At 51.0% G+C, this 16723-nt stretch overlaps 1 protein-coding gene across 2 annotated transcripts in view; it reads right to left on the reverse strand.

Annotated features, from left to right (window-relative positions):
* Nucleotides 1-16723, reverse strand: part of SPA17 (sperm autoantigenic protein 17) — a 75868-nt gene that overhangs the window by 16664 nt on the left and 42481 nt on the right. For both annotated transcript variants that reach the window (XM_065568966.1, XM_065568967.1), the window contains exon 5: nucleotides 7661-7875. In XM_065568966.1, coding sequence (XP_065425038.1) covers nucleotides 7669-7875 — 207 coding nt within the window. In that variant the 3' untranslated portion in view covers nucleotides 7661-7668. The remainder of the gene's footprint in view (nucleotides 1-7660; nucleotides 7876-16723) is intronic.

Here is a 16723-nt window from a genome sequence, read left to right on the forward strand (position 1 = left end):
GGCCATGGCTGGAGATGAGACATTGGGTGGGGTGGGACAGGGCTCCGAGGTGGGACTGAGGATTCTCTCTTGGGTGCTTGGCTGGCTGGTTCTCGCTCACATGCTCAGGGTCTCTAACTGATCACCACATATGGGGTCGGGAAGGAATCTTCCCCCAGGTCAGATTGGCAGTGACCTTGGGGAGGTTTCACCTTCCTCTGCGGTGCCTGGGCGCATCTCACTTCACCATTTCCCTGCCACTGTAGGGCCTCAGGCACTAGTGCCCCTCGGTCCCTCCTGTTCTCTGCCTGTGGCACAGAACAGTCCAGTCTCCTGTGGGCTGCGATATTTCGGTCTCACTTTGGTTGTTGGGTTTAGTGGGCAGCGGCTGCAGGGAGCTGGGGGCCTGTGATGGACAGGAGTCAGCCCAGATGGTCTGGTGGCCCATTCTGGCCATCAACTCGGTGGGCAAACAGCTGAGGCTCAGGGGCGGGTGTGCTCCCTTATTCTCATGAACACCACGTTCTCTCAGTGTCAGTCTCCGGGCATTTCATGGCGGCCTGAGCTGCTTTTCCTGGGCCCTGGGATCTGTGCTGCACTTGTGCCTCTGCCTGTGTCCCCAGTCCAGCAAACACACCAAGGGCGCCAATTGGGGGGGCAGGGGAGGGCAGAAGCCCCCCTCCACCCGAGTTTCCTGCAGGAGGTGTGCAAGCTCCCATGTGGCGCTCTCAAGTACAGCACAGCATTAGTGTGACATGTAAGTTCTGCAGAGAAGAGGTGCCCCTGGGGCAGGGAATCAGTATTTTGTCTACTGAGGCCGGGTGATTAAGATAAGAAAGGGCTGGTGATTCAATTAAGGATGTGGAAGTTTAGCCTGTCAAAATGGAATCCCGCTATGGAAGGGGGGAGGGGTTGTTTTAGAGAGAATGGGGGGGGGAGGGGCGCTGAGAAAAAATACAGCAAAGCACTGAGCCTAGGTTACATTCAGAAAAGGGGGAGATTTGGGGGTGTAGGTGAAAAGAAGGGGTCAAACCCAGGGCAGGGCTAGCAGTGTATAGAGAAGTTCCCACTCTCTCTGTGGTACTTATGTGGCCCCGTCACCATGGTATCTGAGGCTGCGCCTCACAATGTCTAACCTATTTCTCCTCCCAGCCCCTCGGTGCGGTAGAGCAATGCTGTTATCCCTATTGTACAGGTGGGGCACTGAGGCACACACAGACTAAGGGCCAGATTTTCACAGGTATTTAGGCACCTTGTCATAAATATAAAGGGAACGGTAACAACCTTCCTGTATACAGTGCTATAAAATCACTCCTGGCCAGGGGCACAAAATCCTTTTACCTGTAAAGGGTTAAGAAGCTCAGGTAACCTAGCTGGCACCTGACCAAAAGGATCAATAAGGGGACAAGATACTTTCAAATCTGGGGAGAGGGGGGCGGGGGGAAGGCTTTGTTTTGTCTGTTCTTTGTCGGTCTGTTCTGTGTGCTTGCCGGAGACAGATCAAGAAAGCAAGCAATCCAACTCCATTAGGATTAGTAAGTACTAGCAAGGGAATGCGTTAGCTTACTTTTATTTTGGCTTGTGATTTTCTCTGTGCTGAGAGGGAGGTGTATTCCTGGTTTTCTTTTTGTAACTTTAAAGTTTTGCACAGAGGGAAATCCTCTGTGTTTTGAATCTGATTGGCCTGTGAGTTTATCTTCCATTCCAATTTTACAGAGGTGCTTCTTTTACCTTTTTTCTTTCTAATAAAGTTCTGTTTTTTTAAGAATCTGATGGGTTTTTTTAGGACACTAAAAAAACCCGAAGGTTGGTCTGTGCTCATCTTGTTTATTCTCAAGCCTCCCCGGGAAAGGGGGTGTAGGGCTTGGGGGGATACTAGGGGGAGTAGGAACTCCAAGTGGTCCTTTCCCTGAGTTTTGTCTAATCACTTGGTGGTGGCAGCGTTACCTATCCAAGGTACAAGGGAGAATTTGTGTCTTGGGGAGTTTTTAACCTAAGCTGGTAGAAATAAGCTCAGGGGGTCTTTCATGCGGGTCCCCAAGTCTGTACCCTGGAGATCAGAGAGGGGAGGGAACCCTGACACACCTAGTGAGATTTTCAAATGCGCTTAGAAGGTTTGGTGCTTTGTAAACCCACTAGATATCTAGCTGCATTTTTGGGTGCCTGAAAACCTTTGAAATTCTGTCCTTAAAGCACTGGCCGGTATCAGACAGGAAGTCCATGGGGGAGTGGGGGTGTGTGTAGAACCCAGATTTTTCAGGGCTAGCTCCCTATCCAGCAGACCAGCCATTCTCTCTCTGCTGCATGCTGCAAAAAAAGAGGACTCTCATAGATGGGAGCAAAACCAAGCCGTCCAGTTCTCTGAGACTCCAGCAAATGGTCCCAGGATGGATGTCATGGCTGACAGCATGAAAAGCAGCACAGAGGTTAGGCAGGATGGAGAATGAGAGTCAGATGAAAGGAGAGCACTTAACTCCCAAGGGGTGGCAGATTCTGCCCCAGGATGGGCTGTACAGCAATGGCTGCTGGGCAATTTTACATTTTAACTGAAAACCATTTTGTTCAGTCATTTTTTTGTTCTGAGTTTGAGAAAAGGAAGGAATGAGAAAGCGTCATATGACTATCAGAGGTGTTTATGCCTCAAATTCTTAGGGTATCAGCTGCATTCAGGCCAATTCCAGAACAAAGAAAAAAAACTGCATCCACGTAGTCCATAAAGTCGACAATTATTGTCATGATTTGCATTATTCACTGGGCACCCTGTGTGCTCAGCACTGTTCAGAATATGCCAGAAAATCCAGGCCCTGAGCCAATGCAGATAAGCTGTGTGACTCTGGATAAGGTGGCTCAGATATTTAAGTATGACGTGTATAATTACTGACCACACACGTTATCACATGTTCACTGTGATGTTTATATCTATGAGTAGAGGCACTGATGGCAATAGAAGTTTTAGTTGATTAAGGACGAGAAGATTTGACCCTCCAACTTTCTTTCTAAAGGAAGGGCTGTCCAGAGCCCCTGTGCCCGTTTATTTTCCTTTCCTGCCTGCAGTGGCCCTGATATACCTAAGAAATCTCAGTTTTTTTTTCTCAACTTTAAACTATAGAATTTTCTTGGTGTTTGGTTTTAAATATTCTCCTGTGAGAACTGCACTCAATCACTGTAGTGTTGTGTTTAAGAGCCTTCTGGAAAGTAACTAGCCTTTAAACAGAAGTAAAAAGCAGTGTTGCCAACTCTCATGATTTTGGCATGAGTCTCATGATAATTGTTTTCCTTAAAGCCCCAGCTCCTGGAGTCAAGTGGAGCTCTGATGATTTCAGCCTTCATTCTTAAAGAAAAATGAAGTGTCTAGTCCTCGTGGCTGTGGAGAAAGCTTCAAAATGTGACCCCAGTGCACCCTAAAGGCTCACGAAGCAGAAAGCAACTAAAAATAACCCCAAATCTGTTATTTTTACATAATCTCATGATTTTAAAGCCAATCTCGTGATGTTTGGTGAGCCGGATTCATGATTTTTGAACATTTGGGGTTGGCAATACTTTGAAAGTGTCAGTTTCACTCCTGTTTAAGGTCAGTTTCTAGTCTATTATCTGTAGTGAGGTAACACCCCTATAGCCCCCGGCAGGTGCAGTATAAACTCACGGGGGCCTTGCCCTAGTAGGATGTTTCCAAAGTTAAATGATCTATTCCAAGCTTGGTGAGCTGCAAAAAATGTGACAGAAAGTAGCCAGCTTTTTCTACAATTGTTGTATTCAAGAGTTAGCAACAAAGAATATACATTAACATTTTAAACCTAACCCGTGTTACTTAAGTGACTTGACACAAGATGTGAGAACATGTTAGTATTAGAGCTGAGTGGGTCTAATATTTATTAAATTCTCTTTTTTAATAGAGGAATTAGATACAGTACTCCTGTCAGCTAATTTCTAAGTTATCTACAAAAAGTCCTAAAGTTTTCAGGTGCCTAAGTAGCCCTCCCCCCCAATCTGAAATGGTGCCCTGGAACACACCGCCAGCTCCTGCAAGAGAGGAAGAAGCGCTCACACCCCCGCTCGCTGGAGACACAGGGAATCAGAATGGCCTTTATGGGAGCTGAAGTGCTCAGGTCAGGGGGAGACTGGGATGTGAGGCAGAAGCAGCCCCTGAGGTGCTGTGTAGGCGGGTAGAACTGGCAGGAGGCAAGTAGGCAGAGCTGCGGGAAGGCCCCATATGAGGAGATGGAGGGGGTGGCAGGTGCTCTGCAGAGGACGGAGGTGGGCAGAGGGAGCCAGCTGCCAAACAGGTGGATGGCTCATTGCCCTAATTCTGATACCCATCAAGGTTGGTCCCATGGGCAGATGCATGGTCTGCCTGCAGGGCCGGGCATGAAGTGGATAACTTGCCTAGTCCATTTGCATAACCAACAACAATCCCAACTTGCATTTAGATAGCACTTCAGACCCCATAGGCTTAAAAACTACGTACTACAGTACAGGGATCCCTCCACCCCTCTGAAACGCAGCCTCCCATCGGCACCCACTGCAGGCAAGTGTTTGACATTAGAAACAGCAAAAACGCCACGGTCCCCACAGCCGAGTCTGAGTGAGGTAACACAACTGGGGCAAGCGCCCATGCGCATGGCAGGCTCAGGACAAACCACCAGGTCGGAAGGGGACAGCAAGGGGGAGGTCTGGGGCCGGAGACAGAAGCACACCTACAGGAGATGTACAGTGAGCCACAGACATCCCTGGGGTAAGTCTGCTGGGGTGGGCGAGGTCCATGGTCACCTCGGGCCAAGTGCATTGGTGGCAGGGACGGTGGCGTAAGATACAGACTGCCTAGGGACAGGAGCGGTGCCAGGGTTTTTGCCGCCCGAGGCGGCAGCGCTCTTCCTCTGAGCATTCGGCGGCGGGGGTCCTTCCGCTCCGCGTCTTCAGGGCACTTCGGCGGCGGGTCCCGGAGCGAGTGAAGGACCCGCCACCGAATTTCCACCGAAGACCCGGAGCAGAAGGACCCCTCGCCGCCGAATTTCCGCCGAGGGCAGCAAAATGCCGCCCCGCAAATCCTGCCGCCCTAGGCAACTGCCTAGGGTCACCTAGTGGAAGCGCCAGCCCTGCCTAGGGAACAGGGAGCACAGTAGTCTTGTTTTCCATGACATTGGCATTTGGTAGGCGTGTGACACGCACGGGCCCTGTGCGCCGAGAGCGCCGGGGGAGGGGTAGTGTGAAAGGCAGCTCACAGGAGGTGACAGTCGATCAGACCACATTGCTTCTCTCCCTCTTGGAAGCCTTCCGCCAAGCCCCCCACCGCATCCCCCTCCAACACAGCCCATAGCTGGGATCTCATTTCTCATTCTGCCCACCCTCTCCCCAGCGACAGCAACCTCAGCACTCCACTCATGTCCATCTCCCACTCTCTCCTCTGGGCCCCCGCATGCAGGGCATGACTGCCCTCTGCTCCCCCGCCCCCCCCCCCCATTCAAACCCTCCTGATGACCTGCTGGCCCTGGGAGCCTGCAAAGTCCGAAGTCCATTCTCCACCTAGCATAGAACAGCAACTGTTCTTTTCTTCCCATTGGTGAGGAGGGGGCCGTGCCCGCCTGGCTCTGGCAGGACGACAGTGCCAGCAGACAGCACATGCTCCTGCAGGGAAGACAGGTGGCTACTGCGGCCTGCGGAATGGGGAGCCCACAGCAACACCTGGCAGCCTGCAGAGAAGCACCTCAGGCCCTCCCAGAGACACGGGAAACACCCACAGCTCTTTCAATGCGGGGAGGGATACGCGAGCGTGGGGGGACAAAGTGACACCCCAGTGGGCGGGAGGCCCTGGAGAACAGGGCCTGAACATTGGCCTCGGCCCACGATCACCTCCCTGCTCCTCAGCCACCCAGTCAGGGGATCCATTTTGCGGCTGGTGGGGAGGAAGCCAGAGCCTGGCCTGTGTGAATCCCGCTTGGAGAGAGGGACACCGGGGGAGGCGAGAATGCGTCTATTCAAGCTGCCTGGCCGGTTCTCACTTCACCAGCCAGTGCTGCCTCTCGATCCCCCGCTGCTCCCACAAACCCCTCTGCACGGAAGGCTGCTGTGGGGAAGAGAGGAGCCCTGGCAAAGGGAGATAATGTGGGTGGGGGACCAGTGGGGGGCCCGGGGAAATAGAAAATCTTTCTTTTGATGTGATCTCTAGCCCAACAGAAAAGAGAGAGAGGGTCAAACTTTTACACTCCTAGCAGGGCGGGAATCGGTGTCTGCGCGGGTCAGGGATGGGGATTGTCAGCCTCAACCCCATACTGCCTAGGCTCCTCCCCACCCCCACCCCCAGGTTCCCCACCTCCTGTCCCACGTTCACGTTCCGCCCCCTGGCCAGCCTAGATTCGATCAGGGCCCCCGCTCTGCTGATCTGACTGGAGCAGGAGGTGCTCCAATCTATCCAAAAGAGAGAGAACCAGGCTCCTTAACCTCCGCTAGAGACCCCTTATGCATTCCCTTTGGGGGGGCCACAACAGGTGTCTCTCCCAGCCCAGGTAGATAGACACGCGCTAGCTCTGCTCAGCCTAGCGTGCTAAAAATAACACGGTCGACGTTGCGGCACGGTCTAGCCGCCCACACTTGGACCCAGGAGGTGGGGCAGGCATGTCCGTGGGTAGCTAGCCCGTGCCGCCACGTCCACATTGCTATTTTTAGCACACTAGTTCAAGCCAAGCAAGCATGCGTCTGTCTACCCAGGCTGCAAAGCAGGCTCCCAGCTGCAGTACAGACATCTCCAGCAAGCCTGACTATCAATGTCCCCATTGACTAGACACTAGCGTCTGTTCTATCGAGATCAGCGTGGGACAATCTCAGAGCTGGAGGTATCTTTCAGATCAGACCCTCGACATGTCTCAAACCAGAAGATGCTCTGCTCTACAAGTCTGAACTAGAAGTTTCCCAGAACCCACGACTTTCTGGTACTTGCTGTTTTCAATCAGGTCAGAAATTCCATGGAAACTGTCTCTCTCTGGTCCCTTCTGTGCCCAGGGCGGGACCAGTCACTGCTGTGGCAGCAGTGCAAAGCCAGAACCGTGTACGGAGAAAGTTTGCTGAACTTTCTCAAAACTTCGAAAGGTTTGATACACGTTCAGGGTGGGGTAAAGGCTCTAGCCAGTTGGCCTTACCCAAACAGACTTCTCCATCCCTAGCCTGGAGAGAATCTAGGCTCTATTCCCAGCTCTGCCACAGCCCCTTGGTCACTGCCCCTGTGTGCCTCAGTTTCCCCTTCTGTAAAACAGGGATAATGATCCTGGCTCTCCTTTGGGGCCCTGGAGGGAAAGTGCTGTATGAGGGCTAAGGAACCCCCACTCCCTGCCATACTTTTTCATTTTGTCCTGGAGATCACCCCATGCCTCTGCTCCCAAAGAAAACAGGCTGATGGTGGGCAGGGAGGCTGTATACGTTTTCTCCTGGGTTACAGCAGCTTGCCTGGGGTTCAGTGCTGGGCACCCTTAACTCTCAGTCAAGTCAATGGGCTGTTAAGTCCAGGAATCAGCTCAAATGAGGATGTCAGGATTTGGCCCACTGGGAGTCAAGGGGGCTCTGTGCCCTGAAGGTCACTGCCCCACAGCACACATGTGCAGGTCAGCGTTCCTGATGTACCCATTTCTGGAAGGACGGCAGGCCAAGCCGCTCCAGCCCCTGGGACAGCAGGCCAGCGTGGTTGGGAGCTCACCTGGCTGTCTAGTCTCCGTTGCGTAGGTCCCCTACACGGGTGCTGCTCGCACACTCGGGGTCCTTGCTTTTGCGGTCTATTTCGCCCCCTTTTATCTTCTTCCTAGTCATGTGACCACGGAAACTAGCCTGGATTTTGGCTGCTGCTGCGTTGGCGTCAGGATCGTCTAGTGGGATATCCAGGATGTCTTCGTCCAGCTTGGTGCAGGCCCCTTCCTGGAACAGAGGCAGAGCCAGAGTCAACGCAACACACACGGGAGGCTGTACACCGCCAGGCTGTGCTACCACGGGGGAAGGGATAGGACGGTCCTGATAGCGGGGGAAGGGGGCTAGATCACAGAGAAGAGCATAGGGGGTCGCAGTGTGGGGAGACCTGGGTTAGGGTTCTCATGCCTATGAGCAAAACAGGAGACCCCTGCCCTGTAGCATACCACCCGGTCACACGCCTGAGGCCTCCCTCTCTCCAGCCAGAGGAGCTCCCTGGAGTGCCTGGGCTGGATTCTGTACAGGCTCCTTGCTTGCGACATGGGCTCCAGCCAATGCTAGACGAGTTAGCAATGCATTCCCTTGAAAGGCAGCTCTGCGATGAACAGTGACTCGGGAAGCATGGCGTCCCGGGCTTCCACCTTTCTCGTCTCTCAGTTTACCCCGAGCAGCTTGTAAGCGCCTGCCCTGCAAAGTCCCCTGGGATCTCAGCGGCACTCCTCCTCGCACCTCACTAGCACTACAGGTTCTGCAGGCGAGACTCTTCCCTTCCAGACACCTGGGCAACTCCTCTCCTAAGGGACTGTACACTCCCGTTGCCCTCAGCGGCCGGCACACATGTGACGAACTGGAATGGAGTAGACCAGGGATTCGCAAACTGTGGGGTCTCAACCCGGTTTCAATGGGGTCGCCCAGGCTGGGCTTAGACTTGCTGGGGCCCGGGGCTGAAGCCGATGCCCGAGCCCCACCGCCCGGGGCAGCGAGACTCAGGCAAGGGCTTCAGCTTTCCTCTCCCCGCCCCCCGCCCAGGGCGGCAGGACTGGGGCGGGCTCAGCCTTCGGTCCCCACTCCAGGGGTTGTGTACATAGGTGCCGACTCCATGGGTGCTCCGGGGCTGGAGCAACCGCAGGGAAAAATTAGTGAGTGCTCTGCACCCACCGGCAGCCAAGCTCCCCTCCTCCCCCTCCCCTGAGCACACCGCATCCACACTCCTCCGCCTACGTCCCAAGCGTTTCCCGCCCAGCCGCCGCCAAGGGGGAGGAGCAGGAACATGGTGCGCTCAGGGGAGGAGCCAGGGCTGGGGCGGGGATTTGGGGAAGAAGTTGGAATGGGGGCGGGGCAGGGCCGGGGCCTCATTGAAGGGGTGCAGTGTGGACGGTGGCAGCGGTGGGTCGAGCACCCAGGGGAAAGGAGGGGAAATCAGCGCCTATTGTGTAGTAATTTTTGTTGTCAGAAGGGGGTTCCAGTGCAATAAAGTTTGAGAACCACTGGAGTAGACAACCAGCTGATGCGCCAGACGTGCCCCAGTCCTAGACCTGCCCCAGCTCACTCTCTCATCGCCGGGCTGGCCCTGCAGGCGGACTCCAGCGTTCAGCTATTCGCCTGATTCTGATCCCAGCTATGCTAACAGAGACCTGGCATGACTGTACTGAAATCGGCGGAGTTACTTCAGCTTTACACTGGCGCTGAGATTAGAATCGGGGCCAAGATTACCACATTGCAACTGACAAACAGGAAAAGAAACAGAAATGAACAATTGTTTTTTGAATCTTCCATAAGGTGTTGAGTTGTGCTAAGTTAATTACAGTTTGACTAATTTCAGCCCACCGTCTCTTCAAACTGCAATTAGCAATAGGTTCGTTACACTTGATTGTTTTGTTTTGCCAGAGAAGTGTTGAAAAATTCTTCGGTTTGGAGGAGGAAGAAAGAACAGCCTGGATATTTTAAAAGGTAGCGATTGGGAGGAGGGGGATAGGGTAATAATTGCATGACAATGCTGCCACTGTCCTGATTACATTGAATCAGACCCACATGCCAATTGTGAGAGAGTCTCACCTTCTATTATTTAACGTTTCTATTGTGGTTTAAACCAAGGTCAGGCCCCATTGCACTAGTGCTGCACAAACACATAGTAAAGGACAGTCCCGCCCCAACGAAGTTCTAAAGACAAAGTGAAAAGATGCTAAAAAAGTGGTATTATAAAAATAAACTTTGAGTTAAACAAATCTCACTGCAGTACCCATCAGAATTCTGTTGGCAACAATAAACAGTGTTCAGGTAGCTACATGAGATGGGGACAAAAGTTGTACTGGGTAAACACCTCATGTTCCAGGGCATATGCCAAACACTAACTGCCTGGGTTAGGAAGAAACTTCTTGTATAGGAAGGTTAAACTATCAGTGCCCATTAGGGGGTTTCTTGCACTTTCACCTGAACCATCTGGCTGGCCACCATCAGAGACAGGATACTGGACTAGAAACACAGGAATTGCCAGACTGGATCAGACCCATGGCCCATCTAGCTCTGTCTCTTAAGTACCAGCTGCTCCAAAGGAAGCAGTAAGCAGACATAAGAACGGCCATACTGGGTCAGATCAAAGGTCCATCTAGCTCAGTATCCTGTCTTCCAACAGTGGCCAGTGCCAAATGCCCCAGAGAGAATGAACAGAACAGGGGATCATCAAGCGATCCATCTCCTGTTGCCCATTCCCAGCTTCTGGCAAACAGAGGTTAGGGACACCATCCTTGCCCATCCTGGCTAATAGCCATTGATGGACCTATCCTCCATGAACTTATCTAGTTCTTTTTTTAACCCTGTTATGGTCTTGGCTTTCACAACATCCTCTGGCAAAGAGTTCCACAGGTTGACTGCGCTGTGTGAAGAAATACTTCCTTTTGTTTGTTTTAAACCTGCCGCCTATTAATTTCATTTGGTGACCCCTAGTTCTTGTGTTATGAGAAGGAGTAAATAACACTTACTTATTTACTTTCTCCAAACCAGTCATCATTTTATAGACCTCTATCATATCCCCCCTTAGTCGTCTCTTTTCCAAGCTGAAAAGTCCCAGTCTTATTAAACTCTTCTCATATGGAAGCTGTTCCATACCCCTAATCATTTTTGTTGCCCTTTTCTGAACCTTTTCCAATTCCAATATATCTTTTTTTGAGATGGGGCGACGACATCTGCATGCAGTATTCGAGATGTGGGTGTACCATGGATTTATGTAGAGGCAATATGATATTTTCTGTCTTATTATCTATCCCTTTCTTAATGATTCCTAACATTCTGTTCACTTTTTTGACTGGCGCTGCACATTGAGTGGATGATTTCAGAGAACTCTCCACAATGATTCCAAGATCTCTTTCTTGAGTGGTAACAGCCAATTTAGACCCCATCACTCTGTATGTATAATTGGGATTGTTTTCCAGTGTGCATTACTTTGCATTTATCAATACTGAATTTCATCTGCCATTTTGTTGCCCAGTCACCCAGTTTTGAGAGATCCTTTTGTAGCTCTTCATAGTCAGCTTTGGACTTAACTATTTTGAGTAGTTTTGTATCATCTGCAAATTTTGCCACCTCACTGTTTACCCCCTTTCCCAGAGGCGGGGCAATCTTCCCCTACATTAGGGATCATGCTGGTCTAGGAAGTCCACCTATCTGGTTTCGTACCAGGCGGTCCTACTTTTGGCTGGTTTGTCCCCTGTCCAGTACTGGGACAAAACCTGACATGGCATTGTCCTGTATTGAACAGGGGACACCATTTTGAAGAGCGTGCTGCTCCGCCCCTGCTGGCGTGACCTCACACACACCAGGGGCAGGGTGGTGCACTCCTGAAAACGGCATCCCCCATTTGGCATGACATCGCCCATGCCGTGCATGCAAGGTCAAGCTGGCAGGGCAGGGTGGAGCACTCCTGAAAATGGGTGTCCGCCGTACCGTACATGCAGGGTCACACCAGCAAGGGCAGCGGGGTCATGCCATTCCCAGATATCAAGCTAGAGGAACAATGCTAGGAAATACCCGTGAGCCTTTCATTGGGATCAGTAAGCCGAGCTGTTCAGTTGTTCTGTTCCAAACCAGTACAATCCTGGCTATCTGTATGACATAATGGAGGATGCTCCCCTTCTCAGCAAGCTGAGAATCTGTGAAAACAGAGCTAGCAAGAGCCTAGAGCATCAGCTGCCAAGATTATCTGGGTCTCTCTCACGTAACCATTTCACTGCCATGGCAGGGCCGCGGGCCTGGCGCACCTCAGTCCCTCCAATTCTCTGCCTGCGGCACAGAACAGTCCAGTCTCCTGGGGGTGTCATTTCAGTTGCTAGGGTTAGTGTGCGGGTGTCAGGTGATGCTGGTGGCCTGTTATATAAGGAGGTCAGACTAGATGGTCTGATGGTCCCTTCTGGCCTTAAACTCTGTGACCTATGAAACCAAGGGCATCAAGAGGATGTAAGCAAAGACAACAGAAAAGAGAAGATGGAGGAGAGAAGCATCAGTAACTTGAAAGCACCAGCATCACTACAGCGTCTGGTTACAGAGACAAGGGAACTTAATTATATATATCAGGATCTCATAATAAATGCTCAGGGAGCTTGACTGGCTATAACTTAACTGCAGGCTTTCTAAGCATTAAAGAAATTACTAGATTGACAGCCTCTGATAAAACGGCAAGCAGTATAACTCAATCCTTTCTACTACCTGGGAGGGAAATCTGGGGGCCAACCTTAACAGCCCTCTTCACTAGTTGGGATGACACCCCACATCTCCAGGCCTTCAGCAGCTATTCCATGGTCACAGGAACTCCAGCATCAGTGGCTGGGAGAGCAGAACGGAAGATACATGTCACTTCTGGCGCCGCATCAGCCAATACAACAAACCCTCACTCTCCTGCACAGCAGTAAAGGATCCAGGACGCCACCCAAATGAAAGCACAACCTGTTCCCAGATAACATCACTCCCAGGCTGCAATAGTACCAGCCTGACTAGCGGAGCAAGCAAGCGATCTCTCCCCAAACCAGAGCCGGCTGAAACACAGGAACATTCTTATCAAAAGACATTTGTGTGAAGTTGGGATTTTTTTCCAGTGAAAATCAAACAATGCCTGAGACACCCCTAGGCAAGTCACCCAGAAGAACAAACTGGACTGTTCTGGATCCCCACACAGAACTATCACAGTAATCAGGGCCGGATTTAGGGGCAGGCAACCCAGGCAACCGCCTGGGGTGCCAAGCTTGGGGGCACTGATTCCGGGGGCTGTTTTTCTTGTTTGTGACAAAAGAGAAAATAGAATGTTTGAAGTAAAATCTTTCAGATATTCTGTATGTGGATTCGTTTTTCACTAACCTCCTAGAATGTTCTGGGCCTTTGTAGAATCACGTGGAACCTTCCAGACTTTCTGAGAACAACAGTCTCCTCGAACCTCCTAGAATGTTGTCAGCCATGCCCTCACAGATATATGGCATGAATAAATACAGATTTACAAATCCTAGTGTGCAAATGTATTGTCTTATACAACAGGGATAAATCACACGTGCAAATCATGCATCCAAGTTGTGAAATGAGCTACGAATGCAATACAAAATGAGGTATTCAAAAGTTTAACAAATGGAGGGGGCGCGCTGAAGACGCTTCTCGCCTGGGGAGCCAATGGGTCTAGGGCCAGCCCTGACACTAAGCAGGGTCCTCAGTACAATGACATATGTCAAGTTAAGGTGGACTCATCATATACAGACCCAGTAAACAAGAGATGCAAATGAGGAGACACAAAAACACAGCGCAAACTGGGAGAGGAACTGGAGCAGCAAGGGAGCTATTTAAGAGGCAGGTGCTCTTTGCACCAATGGCCAAAATAGCAGGGGGGACAAGAATTTTTTTTTCCAAATAACCAGAAATTAAAAAGATGTTTAATCAAAAAGCTCTGAGGAAAACCCACGCTTGACCCATACATCACACTATGGCGCAACTGCTACTGCACTATAAAGAGGCTAAAACAGCCTCCAAGATTGCACCCATCTCGGACAGAGACCTGAAGGCATCAATCTGTCTCATGGGTAGTGGTGGTGGTGGTGGGGTTATAAACAGTCCAAATACTGAAATTGTAACAACAAGCAACTAGCAGCAGTAACTGGTGTGTTGAGGAAGTTCTACCAAAGGCACCAGTTCAGTTGTGAAAGGCAGAGAAGTATAATCTTTGTGACTTATGGAAACCAGATTTCAGCAAGAAGGGAGCCCTAGAAGTCCTTCCTAGTGACGGATAACTAAGAGGGACTGGAAACTGTTATATTATTTGAATAGCTGAGAGAGAGACAGAACCGTTCTCTCCAGAACTGAAGAGGGGTTTATTAATACCCTAGGAGGAGAGGGGGCTCAAATAACTGATTCCTGAAGAGTCAGAGACCAGCTGTACCCAGCAAGAGGCTCTGAGATGCCACGTACCTGAGAAGGATGCTGCACCTGAGAAACCAGCTACATTGGAGAAGCAAACCCTTGATGTACAGACCATGGGCAGTGCATGCACCCTGCCCCGCATCTTCAGCCCAAGGTCCAGTCCCACTCCGCCCCTTCAGCCCCCCTTTTCTCCCTGGCCAACCCGACGGTGCAGCCCTGAACCCCAGTTGGTGCCTGGAACAGCCCTGAACCTTGGTTGGCCTGCTGGTGCCCGGAGCAACCTTGAGCCCGGGTTAGCTCGCCAGAGTAGCCCCGAATGTCAGCCAGCCTTCCAGCACCCAAAGCAATCCGGAGGAGCCCAAAACCACAGCCAGCCAGCCAGGGTCAAGCCCTGAGCCTGGGCTCCTGGGCTGTGGCAAGGAACTTTAGCAGAGGTTTGGGGAGGCTTACCCACCACCCATGGTCCAGACTAACAGACAAAAGAAGAACTTTACCACCAAAGCAGGAACATCACCGAGAAAAGACCAGACCTGAGGAAGGGTGGAGCTAGTCATGGGTTATCCATCACGCACCTTAGCCTTCTCACAGGGCATAAGCCATATCCAGAGACTACCAACCCAAGCTGGGGTATACTCAATACACACCTGGCACACCCCAGACCAAAGCCAAACTTTACCTTGGATGCTTATTCACTCTGTGTCTTAGCTGAGCGAGAGTAAAGACAAGACTAAACTGAAGTTTGTTAAACACCATAATGTGATAATTGGTTATCTGCCAGCATGACTTGCCGACAGAGCTGTTACCAATACTTACTCATAAGGATGTATGTGACATTCATTCCTGAAATTTTAATCACACACATGCTCTGCTCAAAGTTACTTTTAAAATGACACATCCTTTCCTGCAGTTCCTAGAGATCTTCGTGCTCTGAATGACCTATTTGCGTTAGCATCTTGCTGGTCACATTTAATTGCTTTTAAAGGCATTTATCATTTTAATCTCTACATTCATGGTTCAGATGTCCATGCCTACCTGCGCATACTTTAACTTGAACGTGGTTTTGCAATGCTGGAAGACCAGTTTACCATCATGCCTTCACACTGCAAGTGCCAGCTGTGGGCCTTTTCTGTACAGACCAGCACTGCTGAATGCTATTTGGGTTACCATTTTAGTTTTTTGGCCTAGGATAGCTCATTCAATCGGACCCACAGAGTTCACTAGACTTCACAGCTTTCACAACTCCACGTTTTCATAAAGATGTATCTATGCTGCTGCCCACCACTACCACAGCTGAGCTAGGATGACCAGATAGCAAGTGTGAAAAATCGGGACAGGAGGTGGGGGGTAATAGGTACCTATATAAGAAAAAAAAACCAAAATCGGGACTGTCCCTATAAAATCGGGACATCTGGTCACCCTAAGCTGAGCACTGGCAGTGTATCACTAGGCTTCTGAGGTTCCTCATATACAAATAAACCACCTTTGTGATCTCTTCTTAGACCGGCTCCTTCCTAAAGTGCTTATTGTGCACTGCCAACACAATGGGCTGGCCTCTGTCCAGAAGGGGAAGGCCCTGCTCTATATTTGAACGGTTGACTTGTGCTCTGAGCATTCCTCCGGGTTTTCTGCTGCTCTTGGGCAGAAGAAGCCCGTTTTACTGCTGAAGACGGTGAGAAAAGGAGATCAGGAAGAGTCTTAGAGGATGGAATTCCAGGACCTGAGGTCCCCTACTCAGAATGTTGTTTGTCCGTCTCCCTCAAGTTAACAGCTGAGCTCTGTTCGTTAGCAAGGCTGGCCAGATGGGTCATGGAAGGAGAGGCACAGCATCCCCAATGGCCCGTCAGAAGCAAAACAGGGAGCTTAACCTAGGATAGCTCGGTGATTAAGTTATACAGCTGGGACTCAGGAAATCAGGGTTCAGTGCTAAGCCGGGGCGGCTGCATGATCCTGGGCAAGTCACTCTGGACCTCAATTCTGGGTCTGTAAAATAGAGAGACAAATCTTTCCTTTCTCTCATGCCTGTGTAGCGGGTGAGCAGTTTGAGGCATCTCTCTCGCGGTGTATTTGTACAGAGCCCTGATTTCAGCTGGCATAGCTAAGGGCTATTGTAACATAAATAACAGCCTGGGTTTACCCCCCAGACAGTTCCACCTGAACACATACAGGGGGGACCTCTCTGGATCTGAATGCCTGGGGGTGCCAGGCAGCCACCTTAGGAGAGGACCCTTGTCTCTATTTCACTTGGTGTGAGACAGGGTGTGTGCAGGGTGCACTGAGGGTCAGATGGGCTGTGGCCCCTAAAGTGAGCACAGGAAGGGGGGAAAAGGGTGCAAGAGCCTTTCCCCCTTGTTGATCCCACGCAGAAGCTCCAGTCACAGTCTCTGCACTCACCGCAGGGAGACCTGGGAGAAGTAGGGCTATGGGCGGCGCGCAGCACTGGCTGGGTATGCTGGGCAGAGGCCCCACCACAGCTCATGATAAGGTGCAGCATGAACACTGGGAGCCCAGAGAAGTGGGGAAAAGGATTAAACCTCGGAATTTGGCTCTTTAACTCTAGCCGCAGCTACCACGTTTAGAGGGGATTCTCCCCTGTGCAGAGCATCCTATTAATGACCCCGTCCAGTACTTCAGGGGTATTACAGCCCGTCTCTCAACACCCCAGTCCTTGGGCCCTGGGGTGTCTTCTTCACCA

The sequence above is a fragment of the Chrysemys picta genome, chromosome 16 (assembly GCF_011386835.1).
Source record: "Chrysemys picta bellii isolate R12L10 chromosome 16, ASM1138683v2, whole genome shotgun sequence".
Taxonomy (NCBI): domain Eukaryota; kingdom Metazoa; phylum Chordata; order Testudines; family Emydidae; genus Chrysemys; species Chrysemys picta.